The sequence below is a fragment of the Mixophyes fleayi genome, chromosome 1, assembly GCF_038048845.1.
Source record: "Mixophyes fleayi isolate aMixFle1 chromosome 1, aMixFle1.hap1, whole genome shotgun sequence".
NCBI classification, from domain to species: Eukaryota; Metazoa; Chordata; class Amphibia; order Anura; family Limnodynastidae; genus Mixophyes; species Mixophyes fleayi.
In genome coordinates this window covers 215,793,114-215,819,274 of record NC_134402.1, presented here as the reverse complement: position 1 = coordinate 215,819,274, position 26,161 = coordinate 215,793,114, and the positions used below count along the sequence as shown (strand labels likewise).

Sequence of the window (26,161 nt, the reverse complement as noted above, 5' to 3'; positions counted from 1 at the left end):
CAGGGAGATCCCGGGGGAGGTGAGCATGCGGCGGCGGGGCTTGATGAATCGCATCATTTTGGCCATGCCCTCTAAATGATTGACACGATATTTGCATTCTTAAGCCCTGCCCCTGACACTTATCTATTGCGGGGGCGAGAACTGGGAGGTTGCCTTGCTCTCCCAGAAATGCAGGAGTCTCCCGGACATTCCGGGAGAGTAGGCAACTATGCGTTAAAGAAAAGCAGCTAATGAATCTCTAGAGACTGAAGTGTCTTTTACATTTCTGTCTCCATTACTGAAGTCATGTTGTCTTACTTGTCAGTCTTTGATTAAATCTTGGTCTCCATGAAAATGGCCACCTCCATAGGCATCAATACATGGACATAGGACACAATTTCTGAACCGTGTCATCTTGCCACAGATGACAAAGCCAGCCACGTCTTGTACTGGCTCAGCATCAGGTAGAATGCCAGACTCTTCAGGGAGTGAGGGAGATCACCCCTATTTCAGGGAGTCTCCCTGACATTCAGGGAGAGTTGGCAAGTATGCCCTTTGCTCACATTGGAACAAGAACAGAATAAGTTTTAAACTAAGTATTTAGTAAGTATTTTTTATTTATTACAGTGTGAAGAATAATTTGTTAATTTAACACAAGGAGGCACTAAGATTTTATTAGAATTAATACTGGGAGTACTACTAGTTCATTTACTACTGGGGGCACTACTAGTTCTATCATTTAGAATGGGCAACACAACAGTTGTAGTGCGTGATCTTGTGGCACTACAAGTATAAGTATGCACTGGCGCACATGTACATGCTGGTGCTTGTAGTTCCACAAGAATGTGCACTATAATTTGTATGTATGACCCTGATACTCACTAGCCAGGGGTTCCAGGAGGAGGTCAGTGCTACTTAGCATTGGGCTGATACTCTCTAGCTGCAAGAACCTGATCTGGGTATGGAAGGGTATTTATTTTACTTTATTTTGATTTTTATTTACATTCTGATATGTAAGACATCGCCTACAAGTTTCAGGTGTCTCATCTGCCTGAACCACGTCTATTTTTTACATTTTTTTTTTTACTAATAAACATTTGCCATGCATTTTGCCGACTCACCACTTAACACATGGAATGGCTTTCATATGTTTCACTTAGTAAAATCAGAATTTTGATTTTAACTCTTTTTTTTATAAGTTTTATATAATGTGGTTTGATATCCAGTTTGGCCTAAATTTGTATGAAAACCTATCAGTCTGATCAAACTGCAGGTTAGTAAATCTACCCTTAGGTGTTGTGGCTTTTGAGTTGGGATTTTCCTAATAATATAATTCCATACTTTTAACAATTTTCCATGGTTTTAGTCATTTATTTATTTTGATTATTTACGAAATGGTTTATTTGTAATTGAATTTTCTTTCAGCCCTGGTTGTGACCTTGACCCTGTGAGTTTGTGAAGTCCGCATCTGCTGCATCTGCCTTTATTTCAAGTGTCACAACTTTTAATTTTTATTTTTTATTCGGCTTATGTCTACATGCTAGTGAACGCCCGCTAAAAATGTATCTAGATGTAGGAAATGGAGTTCCATTGTATAGTGAGTATAAAATTATATACTTATTATACCTATTATTATACTGTGTATGTGTGTATATAAATATATATATATATATATATATATATATATATATATATATATATACAAGCTCAAATTAAATCCAGAAACCCTCAAATGCACCATCCCCCCATCCTCGTTGGCAAATGTGTGCAGAATCATCATATTACAGGTAACCTGGCATTTTGTATGGAACTATGCAGTCCACCCTTGTACAGCTAGCCCTAATCCTAAACAGCAGAAATTGCCTACTGTCCTAATCAACATCCAATTGCGAGGATAATCCCTAGAGATATCAATAAAAATAGGTGCAACTGTCAGAAGCACTGGTTTTTGCACCTAATCTCCACATTTTCTGTGCTGGAAGTGGCTCACTGTAACTGTTGAGCTGTATATGGGAGCTCTCTTTTCCCTTTTAAAACTAAAACGTTTTGATCTTTGGTCACATACTTCTGTACAGATGTTGAGAGGAAGACTGTTAAAAAAAATCAGTGTTTGCATGTTCAATACTGTGTTTCCCAACCATTTTGTACAGCCAGAGGCAGGGCCCACCGTGCTTGATTGCTTACATATGCCTTCCCGGCTTAAATATCTGCAGCAGTATGCACGGCAGGGTGTATATGAGCTGCTACATCCCCATAGAAGCTAGAGAATGTCAAGAATGCCAGTTATGCAAACAAGCGGTTTTGTCTTCCAGTGCAAAATAAGATGCCTGGCAATCTTGAAACTATTAAGGCAAGACCTTTCTCAGTAGCACTTAATGACTCACACTGGAGATTAACATAAATCCTTTAGCCATGTAACACATTCTGGACAACTTTATATTGGTGCAGTATATCTGAAAATATGTGATGAGAAATTAATAAAACAATGGTTCAGCAATTTTCTAAATGGCAAAAATGGGATCCTAATAAGATGCTGTTTTTCTTACCTTTCTAGATACATGCACTCACTTAAGCCTTCATCATCATCATCACCATTTATTTATATAGCGCCACTGATTCCGCAGCGCTGTACAGAGAACTCATTCACATCAGTCCCTTCCCTATTGGAGCTTACAGTCTAAATTCCCTAACATACACACACACACACTGACAGACAGAGACTAGGGTCAATTTTGATAGCAGCCAATTAACCTACCAGTATGTTTTTGGAGTGTGGGAGGAAACCGGAGCACCCGGAGGAAACCCACGCAAACACGGGAAGAACATACAAACTCCACACAGAAGCCTTCCTGCAACACATAGATGTCATATGTCCCTTTAGGAACAGAATATTATTGACATTATCCTAGCATAATTTAATGATTGACAATAACTATAAAATTGGGAAGAACTTGCCAGGGTTTGTCACCCATTTAAAATGCGTTATGAAGAAAATTGTCTGTTATGTGTTTTTGTTTCATGTGGATTAACAGATATCCAAAAAAAATGACATAAGTAAAGTAGTTCTGTTTACTCTGGATGTCTGAAAATCCACATAAAGCAAAAACATTTAGGGCATAAGGGTTAATAATTTAAGTCCAACATTGTTTGAAACTTGGCCCCAGTGCAAAATCTAATTTCACCCATCAGACACACACATGCGCACATATTGGTTACTTGCATAAAGAATCAAATTTCAAATCGACATCTCGTATAGCCCGTCCACATTACTAAACAGTCACACAGAAATTACATAAATCACATATACATTAATTATCTCATCACAAAAGCTGTACATCATACTTTCCTACTCTCTTGAAATGAATGAGAAACTCCTGAATTGGAGACTAGGCCACCCTACCAGTTTCCGCTTATCTTTTTTGGGAATGGGCGGGCTTTGATGATGCAGTTTGCAACATCAGGCCAAGCCTTTGATGCATGAGCATGCGATCCAAGTGACAAGTACGACTGCACCATCATTGTCCCGCTGGGCAATGATGCAAATTGTCCCGAAGGTTAGGTCCAAAAAGTAGGATAATATTCTGTACATAAATTGCATATTTCAAATATTACGTAAAGGCTCATTTACAAACCAGAAAATATGTAGGGCAGCAGTCATTTTTTATATATGCAAGAGTGTCTAATTGTCCCCCCAAATCATTTCAAGGTACATAACCCCATCCTGTTCTTTGGAAACACCCATGTAAAATAAGTCTGCACATACATTTGTGAGTCTTTAGATACTCAGGAAAATGCACATTATGATAGCAGTAAAAACATCACATCAAAGTACAACCTACTTCTACTTTAGAACCACCCCAATGCAGTAAGTTAAACATAGACATAGTGGGTCTGAGTCATTAAGGAGAGCAAAGCAAAAAAGGAAAACTTTGCACCTTGGCAAAACCATGTTGCATTGGAGGGGGGGTAAATTTAAAATGTGGGGACAGATTTATACTTGGGGTAGGGCATGATCTAGATCAGGGGTCAGCAACCCCCGGCACGCGTGCCAGATGTGGTACGCTGACCACTTTTGTTTGGCACGCCGGCGCTGAAGCTGCTTCAGTAAAGCAGCCGATCACTGGCTGTTTTATTGAAGCAGTTCCTGGGTTTCTGGAGAAAGACGTGTCTCCAAAGGTAAGTAAGAGCAGCAAATTGAGGAGCACATATACTTGGCATACTATGTATTTGTGGGGGCAACTGTGGCATACTATGTATTTGTGGGGGCAACTGTGGCATACTATGTATTTGTGGGAGCAACTGTGGCATGCTATGTATTTGTGGGGGCAACTGTGGCATACTGTGTAGTTGTGGGGGCAACTGTGGCATACTATGTATTTGTGGGGGCAACTGTGGCATAGTATGAATTGGGGGCACAACTACATGGCATGATATGAATTGGGGGGACAACTTTGAGGTATGATGTGAACTGGGGCACTACTGTGCGGCATAATGTCTTTTTTCTGGTCCCTTACTGTTAATATGATATTAGCCTCATATAATGAGACATATATATATATATAAAGTGTATATATATAGCCGGTGAGAGGGGAGGGGGCGGCTACAAATTGTCCGGGCCTGCTTGGTGGCCAGAGGCAGGCCCCACTGAAGACCTATCTTTGAAAAAAAAAATATATTTTTAAAGTACTGTTTTTAATTTTTTTATTGAGTGCAGGGGGGATCGGTAGTGGCTAAATCCCCTTCAGCTCAGGTACCTTCAGACGCCAGATCATGTGACTGCAGCGGTCACATGGCACTCAGTGCGGGCAGGCTGCTGGATATCTTCCCATGCTGTGCAGTGGAGAATAAGGTAGAAGAAGATGTGTTGGAGAGGGGGCATTTGTGACTTAAGGTGCTGGGTAGAGGGGGGACAAGTGTGATTAAAGCATGTGGGCAGAGGGGGGCACATGTGATTAAAGCATATGGGCAGAGCAGACATATGTGAGCAAAGCTGCTGGGCAAGGGGGCATGTGTGAGTAATGCATCTTTCTGTAAGAGGGTGGCCTGGTGCTTTTCACCTGCTAGACATGCAAAGCACGGAACACCCCCTTAAATGTGTTTTCTCCATCCCTTCACCTCATTTAAATAAGCTTGTCTCACAAAGCAAAATCTCATTTCTGCATATGAATGCAAAGGTAGTGTCAGTTATGAGCCTGGAGCATGTGATCAGTATTGGCCATGATTAACATACTTGCTGAGCTGTTTAGTATTTTGGCCAAGTTAATCAGCATGCTATTCAATCAAATATCAGGATATGCTCTTAAAATGCCAATCAAATCAGGTAACTACATTTTTACATAATTACGTATATTACAATAAGTTGTATGCTATCTTCTATACGACCATATCATAAACCTATTACAATGTTTGGCACCTCCTACAACTATTTATTACAGAAGAGAGCTGTCTTAATTTATACCTTCATTAATTTATGTAGCACAATATGGCAGCCATGCACTCATGTGATATGTTGCAAATGGGTTATTACTGTGCTCAAAGAGTCAGTGTTTCTCACAGTTCTCAGTCATCTGATGACCTCTGCACAACATTCAACAGGACAGAGCGTGTAAACAGACATGCTTCTGCTTGTTAGGGTAATCCCCTGTGATGTCAACATCAGAGCCGTGCAAGAGAAGATAAAGACTCCAATGCAGTGTCCATTTTAGGACATCTTCATTTATTAGTTATTATTATTTATCAACAATGTAATGATTGACAAGTGATGAGCAATGAATGACGAGCAATGGGTTATAAGACTTAATGCATCGTGATGAAGGCAAAATGAAACAGTATGATCTCTGTTGGAGGTGCCTTTGGTGAACACTTTTCTTTTTCGTGTGTTTTAATAGTTATTAATTAAACCAAATATACTTGAATGCAATTGTATGTGTGTTCCATATCAGTTCAGGATTTTTAAATGTGTTCCAGATCTGTTCAGGTGCATCATCGTCATAATCAACATTTATTTAGCGCCAGCATATTCCATAGTACTTTACAAACACAGTATTAAAACAATACTGGGTAAGACAGACAGACAGGGAAGTAAGAGAGCCCTGCTTACAACCTATAAGACAATAAGAGTTTGATTCATGAGGTTAAATGCTATATAGTGCATATTGGTTCAACCAGATTGCAAAAATATGATTCGTGAGCTATATGATCAGTCACACAACTATGTTTGTCAGAGGGATGTTGTCTTGTGTTAGCTGTGTACCCTATGGAGGTTAAGAGGGTGGTTAAGGAATTTGATAAGCTTGCCTACAGAAGTGGGTTTTCAGAGAACGCTTTAAGGTTTGAAGAAGACTAGAAGAAAGTCTTATTGTGCGAGGGTGGGAATTCCACAAAGTGGGTGCAGCCTGAAAAAGGCCCTGTAAATGGGAATGGGAGGATATAATGAGAGTGAATGAGAGACGCAGATCTTGTGCAGAATGGCGTTGTCGATTTGGAAGATTTTTTGAGACAAGTGAAGAGATATATGTTGGTGCAGTTTTGTTGATGGCCTTGTATATTATTAGAAGTACTTTATAATAAATTTGGTAAAAAAAAAGTCAACCAATGTAAAAACTGACAGAGCGGATCAGCAGAGGAAGAATGATTTGCAAGGAAAATCAATCTAGATTGTAGGGGTGGGAGTCTGATTCGGGGAAGACCAGTAAGGATGGTACTGTTATAGTCAATGAGAGATATGTGCGTATTCTGGAACTGTTTCTTATGTAACAGGATTTAGATAGGACAGCAGGCGCAGGCTGGCAGATTTCAGCCCGGGGTGGCGCACAGCGGCCGCATCACATGACACGCAGTGCATCGCGTGTCATGTGATGCGGCCGCCTGTGCGCTGACGCGGCCGCATCTTGTGGCATTCCGCATCCCTGCGGTGAGAAGTGAGCGGCCCGGGGGACCGATGCCCCCCTGCCCCCCGGTCCAGCCCGCCCCTGTAGGACGGTGTGCTGAAGACCTAGAGATTGCAGCATTTGTATGACAAGAGTGTGGTCAAATGTAGCAGAAAGATCCAGCGGAATGAAATTCATTGATGGCCTTAGATTTAGCAGTGATAAAATCATTGGCAACCTTAGTCAGTGCAGTCTCTATGGAGTGTTGGGAATAAAAGACTGATTGAAGAGGGCCCAATAGGTTGTGTGAGGAAAGAAAGCATGTGTGGCGAGTGTAGGCAATTCTCTCAAGATGCTTGGAGAGGCATGAGCGCTGAGAGATAGGATGGTAATTTGAGAGAGAGTCTGTGTCAAAAAATTTTTTTTCCCAATAGGAGTAATCACTGTGTGCATTAAAAATGACTGTAAAGTGAATGCTCGTTACTATTACACCCACAAGAATTACCCACACCAGCCTCCTCTACTCCACCCGACTTGTCTCCCCTCACCTAATTCGAGGTGTCATGCACTAGTTGGTGTTAATCTGTTTATTTACCCGAGAGGTGCCTAATTTATTATCTTTCAGTAACCAATGTCAATGTATATTCTGTTATATTCTATGGTATGTCTGCTCCCTACTATATATCCCTCCCCATTCCCCTTCTTTTGTCTGTACCTCCATCCCCTAACTACATAAATACCCTAATAAATATAATTCTGTTAAAAAAAATGATTGGAAAGATGCCAGTAGAGAGAGGTAGTGTCATAATTCACTTTCCAGCCCAGCCACCCCCTTCCCCCCCATCCACCCCTGTTGATGATCTCAGAGAGGGAAAGTAGTGTTAAGCTGTGGTAGTCAGCATATCGATGCTGACTACCATGACAATATTTACCCTGACTTGGTGACCCCGAACGGCTCCTTCCCGACCTGACTCCAGGACGACTGCTGTGACCGGTGACTGCAAGGGATCGCGACCTATGAAGAATCTGAACAGTCTTGATGACATCACTGCCGACCGCAGCACTTTTTTCCTTGATGTTAAGGTGGAAATGTAAGTATGCGGCCATACACAATGTACAACGCTAAGCAAAGTACATTGTGGTGGGAAGGAGCCATTTGCGGTTACCATGTCGGAGTAAGTATTGTCGGAATAATGGCAACCATTATTCTGTACCCCACCCGTGTTAAGGAGATCAGAAACATAGTCTACAGAAAACAAGATAAAGGCAGTCAGTACACTCTCCACTGGTGGTGATATCAGAAGATAAGAAATGAGGGAACCAGGCAGAGAAATGTTCAAGAAATTGTTGGTGTGTTCCAGTTGAATTTTGTATTAGTACTCTCAAACTTCTGTGTATAGATAGAAAATGAACACTAGACCTTTTTATTAAGAAAAAAATATATATTATTACTTAGTTATTTAAGTTCTCACCCTGATGACTAACTCTTTGTAAATAGTTGTAAATAGTAATAGAAACATATAGTACTAGAGTATTTCACTTGTAAAATACTGTCAGCATGGGAAGTACTGATTCTTATGCTGTTATGCTATATGCTGTCCATGTGGACAACAATAAAATACATAGCATATGTGGCACATCATATCATGAGTGAAAATAATGGAATCTCTGTATCAAGGCAAATATGGAGGAAAGAGCATCGCCTTTCTACTTCTTTCCTCCATATTTGTCTTTGGAAGACCTCTCTGCACAGCCTTCTGTGCATCAGGGGCGTGGCCGAGGGGTAGAATGAGAGTGTACACACATTATAATGATATTTGTTATTACCATGCAGTTTGTTGAATTTTGTATTCTTGCCTGCTTTATAATACTTTGCTTTTTTGAGCAGAGGTGCGTTAGATGTAATACCTACCTAGATATTACATATGGTGCCACGTTATTCCAAACATGGAGCCCTGGTGCTATATGGTGTTTGAATTGAGCAATGTATTTCAACTGATACCACATATTATAAGTACTGTGTATTGGTAGGGAAGAAAAACAATGTAGAATAAAAATGGCTCAAATGCACTTGCCCAATGAATTGGAAAAAATCTACTGTAACATGTTTCCACATAACACATATACTTTCCACTATGATCTAGTAACAAGTGCTCACTACAACCAGATATAGAAAACTGGTATTTTACAGAGCCAAACAAGATCACTCAGATCATGCTTCTGTAACATGCATGTCGTGGAAGAACAAGGTTCTAGAACCCCAGCAAGATCAAAAAAACTGATTGAGCATTTTATAATATAGAGATGTGAAGTTTTCATCACCATGTCTAGGCTTTTAAAGGATGGGATATATGTAATGGCTGTTTGCTTATATATATACAAAATCTGTAGATTATGCGTATGCAGAAAACATGAAAAATTATGAGATGTGAAGGTGCCACTTGTATTGCCATGACGATAATCTCATATAAGTGGTTGGTACAGAGCTAAATATGGAAAAACAAATTCAAAATAATTTGCTATGACTTTACAATAATAATTAGCTGAGTATTATTTATACACAAATCAGTCGGGTAGAATGTTTCCAACATATATCAACATCCAGAATACAAGAGGATAAAAGCAAAGTGATTTTCTGAGTTGCTAATTTAGCATCCAAGGAAAGCCAAGTCAGCACAGTTTACACTATATAGTAACATTTCTCTTTTTAATTTCAGTTCCTTCAAACCGAACAAGTTATTTAAATATTTTTCTTGTAAGTTTAATTTTAACTGTCTGTAATATTTGTAAACCTCAAAAGACTATGAAATCTGTTATGTCGGTTGCTCACATACAGGAGAAAGTGGTGAAGAAAAAGGCTATATTTATTTTATTAAATTACAGTATATATAAACAGGAAGCGTTGACCGAAGCGTGAGACAGCACTTCACTTACTGTTCCGTTCTAGATAGGAGGAAATGTGTTAGTAACTGGAAAAGCATGCAGATGGAGCCAGGAAGTTGAGATGCAAATTAACTAAGATTGCCAGGAGCATTTTTTTTTAACAGGTCTTCATTGCACACTTCACAAGAATGCCTTCCTTTTCTCAGCCAATTTTAATTTATCAGCATCTATGGGCATTTCTAGCACCTAATCATAACATTAATAAGCAACCAGTTTTTTTTTGTTTTTTTTTACCCAAGACACAGTTCGATAGACATTTCGTCATTTAACTGTGTGGTCCAATTTCTCTCAAACCTTTGAGAGAAAGACATGGAATCCTTAAATGACTGGTATAGTATGTTCAGTAGTAGAGTATGGTAGACAAGTATTTTGCAGCTGTATGTATAATACAGAAACCCCAATTAGTTATTTCTAATGTAAAATCTTCACTCATTTTGCTTGCAGCTTATAGAGGTTTGAGAAAAAGATTTCTGTACCGTAACTGCCAGTATTTTGCACAGAAACACCATTGTTCATTATATTAAGGGGACAATATTATATGAAAAATATAGTATTCCATTTTTCTGATAATGTCTTTCATGTTGGTCATATTTTCCTGGGTCATCACTTACCAGCTATTCAGAACAGCATATCACCTTCTATCAACTGTGGAAAACAACATGATGTAGCACTGTGTGTCTTAGCTGCATACTCATTTGATGTATAAGTAAATATAGTTAGGGACTGTCATTATGAAAACTTCATTACCACTGCTTGTGAAACGTGATTGCGCTTGATATGCGGTGGTAACCCGGGCTTGAGCTTGCAGACGAGATAACGTAAGTATATAGAAGAGACTTATATAGTTTTCTAAAGGGTAACTAGAATTTGATTTGTTGCTATGGGCAACACTTACTCTTTTACTTTTAAGAAGCTTTAGTAAATCTACCCCTTGGTGATCATGACTATATTTGTTACAAAATCACGTAACAGCGGCAATTATTTACTTTTTTTTTTTCTGGTTTTTGGTTCTTTCTAATAGTAACGTTTCAGATAAAAGTTCTTATATCTGTACAAAGCATATCAAGTTTTTCTTGCTGAGATGAATTCTAGATCAGTATACATTATATATATACACACAGTATATATAGGTACAGTATATTCATGGATTGTTGCTGTGGAGATGCACCCAGTCTATGTTCAAATACTGTAAGGAGACTGCTTTGAACCAAAAATAAAAAAGCAGTTACTGTTGTGCATTTTATTTCTGTATTCCAGACTGTGATGATAATTATGTTAAATTATCTCACAAAACCAGTAAACACAGTCAGGAATCTTTTCCTTTGTATTACAGGTCTCCAAGGCAACTGTTGATTATAACTAGAGTTTCCATTAGGCACTTGCTAAAGCTGGGTACACACTACAGGGTTTTTGTCCAATAATTGGCTCAACCAGCCGACATATGAAAGTCGGGTCAGTGTGTGTAGTGACATGTTGGTCGAAAGTCTGCCCAAATGGACGATTGTTGCCTCATTTGGTTGGTCGTACCGTTCAATATTTTCGTTCCAATCTCCTTTCCGCTGTGTAGTGTGTAGAAACTTCCGACCGATCCACCACAATCCTCCGATACTTCCTCAACCTGGGGGCGTGTGTATGTAAATTTTTGATGCCTGTACCAGTCCCACGTGGTTCCCACGTGGTGCGGTATCGGCACATCACTGCTTTGATGTGTATTGCACCTGTCTGGCTGCAGACCATTACACTTGTATAAAGCAAGTGTGTTATTACCCTTTGCATCTATGTTGGGAATCTATTCATATTTACTCCTTATAAAATTATACCTTTATAAACTATTAAAGTTATATTAACTTTTATTAACTATTATTTGTAAAATAACCAGAATAAAGCACACAGTGTTCATGCAACAGTTTTATTACAGGAATAAAAGTACAAACATTTTTATTGCAGAATATGGCAAGTGAAAAAAAATAGTATTACACTCTAAAGGTGCTACTGATTTTTGGCAGAACAGTTCCAAACAGCATACCCATTTCAACAAAATTTTTCTCAAGGTTTTTAATTTTTTTCTTGATGTCGCTTCGGTTTCTATTCCCTTTGATTTCTTTACCTACGAAACAACAAAATAAAAAATGTTTACCATTAAACTTCTATATCTGTAATTTATATCCAACGCCAGAAATACTCTCATTTTCTCACCTTGCACACTGCTCGAGATGAGTTTATGCTTTGGTCCTGTGGCGCAATCGCAATAATAGCGGGCTTAACCTCTATACATTCTGGAAAACAGGCATCATTTTGGTTATTATAACGGTACAGGTATGTGACCAAAGCATTTAGTTGTCTATACATGTTCACTGAAATACCTTTGTGTCTAACTTCTTTCATATCTTGGAATTCTACATAAAAAATTTTTGTTTGATAACAGGTGTCACTTTTGTGGTATCAGTGGTATCTAAACAGGCCTTCTCACCATTAATTCTTCGTTCTGACAAAAAAAAAATCTGTTACAAATTAGGCGTTTACATTGCTTTGTGTGAAACTAGAATGAAATAAAGTCCCTCAAACAGGTACACTATATGTGCTACTGACCTTTTTTAATGTCGTAGTCGTACTGGTCCAGTACTTTGACCATCATCTCCACCTCTCTTGGGCTCATTGGATTTGCTCTTTGGTCTTCTTGAGTTCATCTCCATCCCCCACCTTAACTTTTTCAAAAATTTTTGGCCCTTCCAGCACCATCTCTGACTCTGTCTCCGTCTCCATAGCTGCAACCCCCACTGACACCTTCTTCTCACCCGCAACCCCCACTGACACCTTCTCCTCACCCGCAACCCCCACTGACACCTTCTCCTCACTCACCATCTTCTCACACTCCTCGGCACCAGACAGGCCCCTGTTATTTTATACACTCAGACATGGGCGTTCATTTCTGCTGTGGATCAATCAGCGATGATGCCCGCAGAGAATGGAGCATTCCATTACATACAAAGGGATTTTATTATTAGGGAATAATTATTGCATTGCAGTTTACCAGTTAAATGTTTTTTCTAAATTTTATGTATGGTAATAAACTTCTATTTTATAGGAATGAATGAAGAGACAGTGTCGCCTTCTCTTTTTATGCGGCTTTGGGTGTTAACTATAGTGAAAGCTCTGCCCCTTTATGCTAATGTCTTTGGTATATCATTACATGCCCCGCAAATGATGCTTCAGTGTGTACGAAATTAAAATTATTGCTTACAACAACATGGCTGTAAAAAGTCGCTAACGGGATGGCCGCCCTTCCCTTTATCGTCTAAAACAAGGCTATGTGTGCAGTCCATGGACCGAGCGATCAGACCATCGATTGCATGTAAAATTGTTGGGCATAAAAAGTTAGTAGAAAATTCTGTAGCGTGTACCCAGCTTAAGAGACATATCAGCTGTTGTAAACCAGATGCATTTTAAAACTTTCAAATGTAAACACATTTATTTCACTGTTGTGCTCTGCATTTGGATATACCCATAATCCTTTTAGCATAGTACCAAGGTTTATGTTACTATATAGACTTATAATTTGATTTTTTTTTTTAACCAGATCTAAATAAATTTATACTCAAAATTAATCTGGCACCACCTATTACTCCAACGGTTGTGGATTAATTCGATTAAATTTCCCCACTGTCAAACTGCAGATATAAATTATGCTGCTGGAGTACTCTGCTTCTCCACTTTCCCTCCCCATTCTATTGTACACTATGTCACAAGCAACCTGTCAAACTAACATATACATGAGTGGACAGGTCACTGTCATATGATTTGCACTGTTACCAAAGAATTTATTGTGAACACACGCCCTAAAATAATCTGGTATTACTATTTTTTTTTTTTAAATATATTTTATTGACAGTTTTACGGTTTTAACAGCATACAGGTTAGACTGTAAATCAAACAATTTGTTAATGAAAGTCGATATTACCACTATTTTTAATACAACCCATTTACGCAAACACCACAAAAAACAATGATAATTTCACAATAGTGATATGTTCTCTATGCCAATGGCCTTGACACACACTCTCACACACACACACACACACACACACACACACACCTTATATGATTGTTGTAGTAGGACAGGGATCCCACCAATCCGAAGGCAGCACTGTGATATCCTTATAATCTATTCAAGAGGGAGCGCAACCCTCCTATTTAGGTCACTATCATATACAGTCATGGCCAAAAGTAATGAGACTGACACAAGTATTGGTTTTCACAAAAGTTTGCTGCTTCAGTGTTTTAGACCTTTTTGTCAGTTACTGCTATGGTATACTAAAGTAAAATTCCAAGCATTTCATAAGTGTCAAAGGCTTTTATTGGCAATTACATTAAGTTTATGCGAAGAGTCAATATTTGCAGTGTTGACCCTTCTTTTTTGAAGACCTCTGCAATTCGTCTGGCATGCTGTCAATCAACTTCTGGGCCACATACTGACTGATGGCTGCCCATTCTTGCCTAATCAATGCTTGTAGTTTTTCAGAATTTGTGGGTTTTTGTTTGTCCACCCGCTTCTTGAGGATTGACCACAAGTTCTCAATGGGATTAAGGTCTGAGGAGTTTCCTGCCCATGGACAATTTTTTTTTCGATGTTTTGATCCCTGAGCCACTGAGTTATCACTTTTGCCTTATGGCAAGGTGCTCCATCATGCTGAAAAAGGCATTGTTCGTCACCAAACTGTTCTTGGGTGGTTGGGAGAAGTTGCTCTTGGAGGATGTTTTGGTACCATTCTTTATTTATGGCTGTGTTCTTAGGCAAAATTGTGAGTGAGCCCACTCCCTTGGCTGAGAAGCAACCCCACACATGAATGGTCTCAGGATGCTTTACTGTTGGCATGACACAGGACTGATGATAGCGCTCAACTTTCCTTCTCCAGACAAGCGTTTTTCCAGATGCCCCAAACAATCTGAAAGGGGATTCATCAGAGAAAATCCCTGTACCTTTTGCAGAATATCAGTCTGTTCCTGATGTTTTTCCTGGAGAGAAGTGGCTTCTTTGTTGGCCTTCTTGGCATCAGGCCATCCTCCAAAAGTCTTTGCCTCACCTGCCTGCTGCCATTCCTGAGCAAGCTCTGCTTGGTGGTGGCCTGATCCCGCAGCTGAATCAACTTTAGGAGATAGTCTTGGTGCTTGCTGGACGTTCTTGGTAGCCCTGAAGCCTTCTTCACAACTATTGAACCTCTCTCCTTAAAGTTCTTGATGATTCGATAAATGGTTGATTTAGGTGCAATCTTACTAGCAGCAATATCCTTACCTGTAAAGCCCTTTTGTGCAAAGCAATGATGACTACGCATGTTTACTTGAAGATAACCATGCTTAACAGAGGAGAAACAATGATTTCAAGCACCACCCTCCTTTTAAAGTTTCCAGTCTATTATTCTAACTCAATCAGCTTCACAGAGTGATCTCCAGCCTTGTCCTTGTCAACACTCTCACTGGGTTAACGGGAGAATCACTGACCTGATGTCAGCTGGTCCTTTTGTGGCAGGGCTGAAATGCAGTGGAAATGTTGTGTTTGGGATAAAGTTCATTGTCATGGCAAAGACTATGAAATTAATTGCAATTAATCTGATCACTCTTCATGACATTCTGGAGTATATGCAAATTGCCATCATAAAAACTAAGACAGCAGAATTTGTGAAAAACAATATTTGTGTCATTCTCAAAACTTTTGGCCATGACTGTAGTGATTTGAAGTAGAAATGAGCAAACCTGTGTTGGTACAAGTTGCAAGTAAAACATTAAGCTTGTTTGATAGGTTCCTATAATTTGATGGTACAACCAGTCCTTATTATGTTGGTAAATAATGTGTTTAAAAACAACCTATCAATCACCAGATTATCCTCCCTGAAGTCTGTTGAAGTCGAATAATTGGGTGAAGTTGGCTAAATTGATTAATATTGGTTTACTCTGCGGTTGCGAATAGTACGCTACGTCTAACAATGCAATTGCACAGGTAAACAACACACACTTACATTTACACTTACACTTGTAAATAGTACACATTTACTAAAGTTTCAATCCACATTCCATTGTTTAATAAGTGAATTAAAGATTGTTTACACATAGATAATATTACAGTAAAGGTAATTATGGTTCAGGCCCTCAGAAATGTATGGAGTTTGGTGCCAAATTTTACCAGCAGAAATCCGATGTCAACAAAGAAGCGATCACACATAGCAATCGCTACTTATGAATAGTATCAGATTAATACTCAAAAGCACTCTATTTATGGGTCAGGTTAAACTGTTATTTCAGCGAGAAGACACGTATGCAGTTGAAGTGAGTTGCCCCCCACCTTTGGAAAGAGAATCAAATGAACTGACCTATGACCAGCAGTCTACTGGAACATCGTAAACCCTGGGCCAATGAAGAACTTTCTTAGTGTCATCTGTGTATATTTGTGACATCATCATTGTTTTCTCTAAACCAAACATATATAACTGACCTCTGATTCAGGAATGGTCTCTTTGCCAACAGAGATCAGCTTTTAACGGACTGTTCCTGGATCCAGTTTTTGGGTTTACTTAGTTTGGCACCACCTACTGGGAGGCGCGGAGTCTAACGACATGAAAGGTTTTCAAATTAAATTAATTGCAACTCATCTGATCACTCTTCATGACATTCTGGAGTATATGCAAATTGCCATCATAAAAACTGAGGCAGCAGACTTTGTAAAAAATAATATTCTCAAAACTTTTGGCCATGACTGTACATGATTAGTACCATTATCTTATAAAATACTGTTTTACTGCTGTGAGTATTCTGATGATCTACTTGGCTACAAGTTGTTCAACGTCCAGCCTTTTCAAAATTTGGTACGCACCTTAAAATTGTGAGTGATCTATAGCACAGTAAAGTAAAAGTAAAGGAGGTAATTGCCTTGGTTGTTATCCTTAGAAAATGTAAGGGAATACCTGCAACAAAAATATAATTGTTTGGGAGCCTTTTATGAACATTTTACACTGTTAGATAACATGACTTACTTTGTTACATTGAAGATAAAAATAATGAGCTCCTAAATAACCTATTGTCAACTATTAGGAATATTTGGAACTCCAATGGACTGGAACTTGAAAATGGCTTAGGTGCAGTTATTTGCAGGGCACACAAGTATCTAGAATTACAATCACAACCGCATTTGTGCCAAAATGGCAGGAGAGGATCAAAAGGGGAGACATGTGGAACTTTACCTTTTAAACCAACGAGTGTCAGATGTTGGATCAAGCAGTGGAATTTAGGATTTTGTCCATGGTAATGAGCATAAAGTCTATGTTCCTTTATTTATTATGTATTTATAACATTACTATAAATGAAAAGCTGTTTAACACTATCTTGAAATATGTATTTGATCACAAATAAATGATTTATAATCTATCTATAAAAATATAATGATGCTCATTTTACGTTGGAGGCAAACCCCATGGAATACGAATGTCATGTTCATACTGTATATGCACAAGACAACTGTGTATGCCCATATTTGTATTAAGATATTTGCATATTCCTGACTTTATTATTGTTTTATTTTATTATAATAGTTCTATTTATATAGGACCAATCATATTATGCAGTACTGTACAGAGACTATGTAGTCATTCACATATTCTCCTGCAGTATTGGAGATTACATTCTAAATTCGACATGACACGTGTTTTTCCTGCTTGTCAGCCACCGGAAACATGAGTCAAGTGAGCTGCCACTGGATGCCCACTGCTTCTGGAAGCAAAATAGGGGACGGGTGCTAATCCCCCCTCAAAATTGGTCCAATTATCCTACCAGCATGTTTTTACATACGCAAACACGAGAGAACATACAAACACCACACAGATAGGGCTCTAGTTGGAATCAAACCTATAACCCCAAAGCCGTGAGACAGCAATGATGCGTCCTGCCCATTGCACATCCTTATGCCTCCAGAGGCAGAACAGGGGAGGGAAAAAGCATGAAGGCATTGGCAAAGTACAGTGAAGGGGTGTTCATTGTAATTGTGAGGTACTTAGAGGTTGAAGCAGCCACAGATATGAATGTGAGTAGGTGCTCATCCCCGGGATCAAAGAGCCATGTTGATGATGATCATCAGTATGGACCTTTGCAATGCAAAAATATGGTTTAAATACATAAATAAAAATGGCATGCCTCCCCCCACAATAGTGATCCAAGCACCAGTGCTCATAGGGTGCCAGCACCATGCTATGACAGGCTGGACTGGTCACACTATAACAGGGAAACCCACAGTGATAATGTGACACAGCGCTAGCTTGTTTAGCAGGACTGAATTCAATGGACAATGGGGGGAATTCAATTAGCATTACTACGGTAAAATATCGGCTCATTTTTCTTCACACTTCTATGGGGCACGAGGAAAAATCAGCAGAGATTTCTGTAAATTTCTCGCAGCCACGATGTTCTGAGGAACATTGTGGCTAATTGAATCTGCCCCAATGTATGAATGTATCAAAAAGGTTTATTCATACATAATATTGTGAACCTCTCTGATAAGGTAAGATTCATTGTAGCCAGACCTCATGTGAGATCTAGCCGCAACTGACCATTCAGAGTAGCTTTGACCAATCAGAGCAAAGCTGTTATGCATTAGTTAGTGCAGGGATATACAAGGAGCAGGTTAATGTTGTCAATGTGTTTAAGTTTTTCCTTTATTCTATTATTGGAGGAATGAAGAGAATCCCTGTGGATGTAGGTGAATGATAAATTGGGGGACTCATTATTTGAATAAAGTATTTTTTCTGTTAGAAACTTACCTGCTTCACGTTCCTGCTCCCGATCACTGCCGCCTGCTCTGTCCATTCGGGCGGATGGTGCAGCTCGTTGCGGTCATGTGACGATGGGCGGGGACTTGTGATTTTCCTCTGCTATTTCAGATGCACTCTGACACTTTACCTGTGTCAGAGCAACATTTTTTCTACCTAGCATCTGGCTCTCCTGGTGTTCCTGCCTGTTGTATTCTACTGGTTCCCTGTTTATGACCTCTGGCTTGTTTTGACCCTGCTTCTGGATATGTCTACTGCTGTCTGCGCTCCAGTGTATTCGACTTGGTTTTGCTTTGACTATGATTTTGGACTCTATTGTATGTGGTGTTGCTTTAGCGTATACGATCCAGTGATCCTACTGTCTACAGCTTTGGATTCTTCTGTGTCTGTGTTGCTTCAGCGTACTAAATCCAGCTTACCTGTAGGAGTTGTGTCTGCTTTGCCTCACAACACTACACTAACTTGAGTGTGCACTTCCCTAGTCCAGCCTTTGGTCGACTACTGCCATCCGTTGTCTCCTATCACATCAGTGGACTAATCTAAGGGCCGTGACCTGCGGACCTCCGGCAGCAAAATCCATCCCACGGTGATTTTTTAGACTCCGCGCCTTAGGAAGGCCAGTCACTAACGCTGACTGATAGAAATCTCCTGTGAAACATAACAATTTCACAGTGTGCGTGTGTGTAATTTTTTTATTAAATATGTTTAATGTGGCCCTACACATCACAAGCTTGATGGGTCCAGTTGTGCCACATACAAAAATGTTTTTATTACATTTAATGCATTATTACACCAACAAACATCTCCACCATTGGTGTTGTGAAAAGCCTAGTGCTGCTTTTTCTCCTAGGTGTGTGTGGTAGGGCTCACAATTGTTTTTGGGAGCCTGATTCCCCTAAAGAATTTAGCCTAGTGCTGAACAGGCTGGGGTTGTGTCACATTATAACAGGGGGACACCCTGCTTTGGGTTTTATAGTGTGACCAGCTCAGCTTGTTATAGTCTGGCGCTGGATGTGGCATTTGCAAGAGGACCTGAATTACCAGCAATCAGTCCACGCTATGAGCGCTGGTGCTTGAATCACTTTTGGGAGAGGGACACTCCATTTTTATTAAATAATTTATTATTAACACTAAAACGCCATTCATACTCATCATCAAGTTGATACAGAACACTACACCACCCACCATGTTTATGATTACATGACAAATTGATGATATAATCTAAGTGTATTTTAAATACTTCACTGAAGATGTGAACAGATATGAGCTTAATGTCCAGTTGGTCAATGTAAAAAATCATATAGCTAATTTTTAAAAAATGGACTGTTTTGGAAAATGAGGGACACTACTTGGCAACTACATGGCTTATACAATATACATAAAAGCCAATATGGAAGAGAACAAATTAACTGTATATAGGACTTCACATGCTGGTTTATGAAATTAGTGGGACTGTGTCCAAGAATAATTCTTGCCCCTTCCACCCCCCCATTATGTGACAATGGAGGGGAAACATGTAACAAGTGGAGAGTGGGTGGGTATATGTTTAGATCAGTGGTTTGGTTTAAGTGGAAATTTAGAAAGGGCGGTATGAAAAATGTAATGGAAATTTAAGTGAATGGAATTTAATAGTTTTACAATAAAAACAGTAGGAGAAGTGGAGGTATGGCAAACCACCGTATTCATTCTCACTTCGACCACTGGTGTAGATCACAGTATGTTGTTCTTACCTACATAGTTAATTGAAGATTGAACTTTGTTTCTAAATGACTGATGGTTAATATTACACATACTGTCACACGTGTCACATATAAGGCTGGGTAGACACTTCAGTGTTTTCAAAAGATTATTGGCACAATCACCCGATAAACAAATGTTTGGCCCGATATCGCATTAGTGTGTATGCTCCAACAATGAACAAGGATTGTTCCAAAGCACATAATATTGTTTCTTTTGCGCGTCTGCACTCATGATCAGGATATCCAGTTTACAGCGTTATGATCTTTTCAGACGATGGTAATGACAGATGAAGACCACTGTTCTGAAGAGGATGGCAAATATAATTGTAATGAATGCATTTTAAAGTAAGTCTATATTTAATTTTACACAGTATCTAAAATACTTTACAATTTGATCATACTACCCCTTAAATAAAAGTAGGGGAAGGTGATAAAACAAAAGATGTATGATGTCACTAAAATAGATTACGTATATTAGCTATGTCTGAAAACATTCCACAGACAGTACTCTCTCAGGAAGCACAGTAGACTGTCTTGTTCAGAGGTAATGAATCAATTTTCACCTCCCTTCCCCCATATAACAAGCTTATTACAGCTGGTGAACTATATATCCTGGGACCTAGACTTTCATCCACACACAGTGGATTTTAGTAATACGGGAATTAACCTCTAGTTACTTGCTTGAATATGAGCATTCAATGTAGTGTTGGTACTTCAGAAATTAAGGACAATAAGAATAGTTTTGTTAATCCCAGATAAGACATTGCTGCTGTTGTGTTGGTAGTAAGAAGCATTCAGCTTCAATATACCAGTAACAAAATTCCTAGGAATGTTTCCTGATAGTGTTGATTGCAGTATTTTTTATGAACATTTATGCTTTACTTCAGGTTGGTGGATCTGCATTTGCTTCTATCAGTTATAAATTTGTAATCTATTAATTTAAACAAATAGATTTTTTTCTCTCCGATTGGGAGCCAGAAATTAAAGCAGGAATGCCAAGATAGAGTATAACTTATGCCTCTAGTAAATCAACCACTAGTGACAAGGTAAAGAACAAAACCTGAAGGTGGGTCTCACAAAAGAAACGTGGTAATATGTTGCACACTTACAAACATGACCAATTTTATCTGTGACACATCAGCTCTAGATCAGTTTTCCACACTTATTTCCAAACAGAGTAAAGTGATTGATACTGACAATTTCCGGGTCATTCAAACAAGAGGTACCTGTACATTCTAGGAGGTGGAAATGCATAAAGCGCTATTCAATTGTGAGAGGCATAGGATCATTGATCCCAATGTCTAATCACGTTTGTTCACATGCCACCTTGTAAGAGTGATGCACTGACTACAACCGTCCAGAATTGGATAAGCCCTACTCTTGATTATGGGCAGCACGGTGGCTTAGTGGTTAGCACTTCTGCCTCACAGCACTGGGTTATGAGCTCGATTCCCGACCATGGCCTTATGTGTGTGGAGTTTGTATGTTCTCCCGTGTTTGTGTGGGTTTCCTCCGGGTGCTCCGGTTTCCTGCCACACTTCAAAAACATACTGGTGTTAATTGGCTGCTATTAAATTGCCCTTAGTCTCTCTTGGTCTGTGTGTGTGTATGTTAGGGGATTTAGATTGTAAGCTCCAATGGGGCAGGGACTGATGTGAATTAGTTCTCTGTACAGCGCTGTGGAATCAGTGGCACTATATAAATAAATACATGATGATGACTTGCCTGCCTTGACTCAAAAGCACCAGAATTCACTACACAATATAATGCAGGTAGATATGTAGATGCTGTTACAGTGAATAGATACTGGTTGTCTAAATCAGCCATTGACATCAGTTACTTATTTGTGTTCAGCGTAATTTAAGTTTGGAAATTAGTATGACAAACTAGAGCAAAGCAATGTATATGTCCTATATGATTTTAGCAGGTATGAGTTTGTGACAGCAACAAAGTGGCGTATGTTCTTAAATCACTTGCGTAAAATTATTCTTATCTAGTCTTCCTACAAAAGATGGTCACATTAGCATCCTTAAAAAAAAGTAGTTAATACTGAATAAAAAAAACATATTTACATGTTCACTACTCATTGTGTCTATTTGTTACACTTCCTCTTTCATTTACTGCTCAATTGTACTGCTATGTCTATAAATTGTAAGCTTGTGAGCAGGGCCCACTTACCTCTTTGTCTTGTTGCTAATACACAGGTCTTTTGTATTACTGTGTTTATTCCCTGTTTTAAACCACTGCAGAGTATCAGGTTGATTTATAAATAAATGTTAATTAATAAATAAATATGTGCATTTACTGGTAACGTCCAGAAAACATCAGAAAACTAACTTCTTTGGAGAGTAGTCTCTTCTGATTAATCACATTTAGTTGTACTTGTCGACAAATCTTTAGGGCTTATTTAAAGTGAAAGTTTCAGCACACCTCCTGTGTTCACATACTAGCTCATGCTAGTGTCTCCCACTTTGGGAACTAGGCAAGTGTGAACATTGTAGGTGTGCTACTATTGGGATCAATAATCCCGATTCCTCCAATATTTTATCTGCACTGCTCATGTGGACAGTTCAAATTTCAGCTCATGCATATAGCACTAAAATGAGCAAGCCCTTAGGTCCCTTACTCACTTGTGTTAAAAATCATGCTTTAATGGCTACAGAATCTATACATCCCAGTGACCCATACTTATACTTAAGTCTGCAGTCAAGATTGGTGTCTTTTGGATGCTACCTGCTCTATTTACCTTCATTCTGCAAGTACTGGTTACCACCACTTGTCAATGAGTTCATGTTAGATATGCGGTGTCACTGGCATTTTCCAAACGCCACTGGGTAAGCACTCTAACTGTAATAGATTTAGTTACTGATTTGCTGGTGCTAGAGACTTCCAGATTATATGTGATAGCTCAGTAACATACTATATTCTGGGGTCGTCCTAATTGCATAAATGCCATCTCAGGAATGAAGAGTTAATCAAGTGTGCTATAACATTTGCTCATTATACTTGGTGATCAAAGATATATTTAAATGTTCATAAGACATTTAGGGGTATATTTATCAAACGGCGGTTATGAAAAAACAATTATTCTTGGTGGTTGGTCATCATTTTTAAAATGTCAAGTTTATTAAAGACAAAGCCCATCGGGTTCGCTGGTTTTTCATAATCGCCGCTTGATCTCCGATATGCAAGTGACTTTCTTAAATAAATTGGTGACTTAAGCAATCATTCAGCATTTAACTGTTGCCTTTTGGGCATTTCATCTGACAAAAAGGTGGTTCAACCTCCCACAGTAGACAGGCAATAGGAATTTTCAGAATATATGCATTCTCCATTTAACAGTTTAAACATACAATACCCACAAAGCATTATGGCAAAGAGTTAGCATTTGTTTCCGCTTTCTAACTTCAACTGTGTGATTGTGCAACAGCACTTTTTCTAAATTTTCCAGTATAATCCTTGCCTGCTCGGAAACCTAAACATTGGCCTAATTTAGATTAAAGTTGACAAACTTGTCATGTGTGTCTGTTCCATGTGTCCTCAGAAGCAAAGGTTAGCCTTGTGTTAATTAATAAAAATTACTAAAATAAAGTTGTATGCATATCTATTCAAACATCTCCTTGTATTAAAACACAAATACTCATTAATATAATATTAAATATAACGTTGTAGAGCAATTTATAGTACTTTTTCCATGTCCAACTATTCAATGGAAGTTATATATAAAGATAACGTTCTAATAACATTTCATATGGCAAAATTGAAACACATGTAGAAACATGCACTTTTCCTGAGAATTTAGAAATTGCTTAAGTCTTTAGTGATTCATGTTTTAAAATGTCACTTATTGGGGGGAATTTAAAGAGCCGCGAGGTGCCACATAATCTCCATTCATTTTCTCCTCTCATCTCTATGGGATATGAGGGAAAATGAGTGGAGATTTGAGAAAAAAAACTTGTATCTTCACGGAATTTTCTGGAGACACATTGTGGACCCTCGTGGTTAATTTAACCTCCCCCTTATATGTTTAGCTCACCTACATTTTATACTCGTTTCAATTTTTATTATGAATTCTAATTTTAGGACCAAAATTTCTCAAAGTCGATACATTTTATTCATATTGTAAAGCATCTGAATGTCAATTGTTTAGAAACTGTCCACTTTAGCACACATTTAGACATAATCATAAATTATAATACAGTATAAATGCTATCACACATGTTGCAAACTTGCTAACTTTTGGGAGCCCATGGAAAATGGAAGAATTTGACCATTCATGTCACAAATTGTATAGTAATAAGGAGCTTCTCAGTCCTATCTATAGCATATTTACAACGCAAAATATGTATTTCTAGCTATGCTTAGTGTTTTTCAATCAATTCATTCATTTGCGGTATAAAATATAAAAAGATAATCAATACAATTATCACAGCTTATTATTAATAGGCTATAAAATAACTTCTTAGCACAGAAAAGCCTCCACTGTACTTTTTGCCAGCAGGAAGACAGGCAAGCCTTGGGAACTGCCTGAACTTTCCACGAGAGGCCTTAGTCACTCAGCAAAGGGCGGGAATACTAAAAAAAAAAAATCCACATTTTCTTTCCCAAATAAGTCGAAAAATCCGTGCATATTTTTAAAGCGGGAAACGCCCTATGTCCGCTTACGTCGTGACTCCGCCCACTCGCAGACACGCCTACTCAATGCCATGACCTCACCCAAGAATTCCAGGCTGCAACTCATTGACTACACTTATTCCGCAGGCAGCACCCAAGGGTTTGCAGTCTGTTTCCACTACTGCACTGATCCTCAGTATAGGTATATACTTTTCTTACACATGGTGCAAACCTCTTGCCCTTTGAATTTCACTTTTTTGGTAATTATTTTTTGGATTATATCTCCAGTGCAGAAGAAGCCTGTATTTTCCTATGAAGTGCAATATAGCGTAACCGGGAGTTTCTAGTGCAATATTTATCCAATCCCCTTGGTTGCACGTTGTTATTTCCTTTTTTTTTTTTATAGCGCTTGATTATTATTATCTTGTACTTTTTATAAATTTAGTGCATTGCAAAGCCACAAAAGGGAACTTGGAAGCCTAATTTCCGGACACCAGTTAGATCCTTTAGTTACACATTATACTGTGCTACAGAAAGAGAATGGCTGGACTCAACTCCCTGGAAGCAGTGAAGAGGAAGATCCAGGCTCTCCAGCAACAGGCCGACGATGCTGAAGACAGAGCGCAGGGCTTGCAGAGGGAGCTGGACACTGAACGGGAGATGCGTGAGAAAGTGAGGCGCAGCTACTCCAAACTATACGGCCTCTGCTTCCTGTCTCCTTTCTCCTTTCACAGAGTGCTGCTCACTCCCTCTCCCTTTCCAACTCATCTCCTCTGTACTGTTCCTACTGCAGTGTTCTTCTCCAAATTCTGCATACAAATCTATATCCACAGTCTCCTCTCTGACATAACCATGTGATAACGATGCTTAGATATTCCAATGGACAGTTACATGTTGGTTTAATAATGTAGACTATCACGTGTATACTTTGTGTTAAATCTCTGCTCAGTCTCATTAACGTTGTTTTCTAGTGCCTTCTACCAAGGGTTCAAACTCCACTCCCTTGAAATGTCATCTGAGTACTTTGGCAAACAGACCAACACTGGTTATATGTTTTAGTATAGATAAAGATACCAAAAATCCCATCAGTACTTTGCTGACATTCAATGAAGTTTGTAGTCTAGTCAAATGAGAATGAGGGGTTGCGTGCTGGTTATTTAGTTAAGGCTACATCCCAAACTAACATTATAGATGTGTTTTTACTAATGTT

The 26,161-nt window shown here is 38.8% G+C and overlaps 1 protein-coding gene across 6 annotated transcripts in view; it reads left to right on the top strand.

The window, feature by feature from the left end:
* TPM4 (tropomyosin 4) overlaps nucleotides 1-26,161 on the top strand; it is a 63,416-nt gene that overhangs the window by 19,410 nt on the left and 17,845 nt on the right. For 2 of the 6 annotated variants that reach the window (XM_075205109.1, XM_075205114.1), the window contains exons 1-2: nucleotides 25,048-25,153; nucleotides 25,485-25,623. The exons of 2 other annotated variants lie outside the window; for them this stretch is intronic. In XM_075205109.1, the coding sequence (XP_075061210.1) occupies nucleotides 25,492-25,623 (132 nt within the window). In that variant the 5' untranslated portion in view covers nucleotides 25,048-25,153; nucleotides 25,485-25,491. Of the gene's footprint in view, nucleotides 1-25,047; nucleotides 25,624-26,161 lie in introns of those variants that run through there. 2 more of the 6 variants (XM_075205140.1, XM_075205132.1) reach the window with 2 other exon arrangements.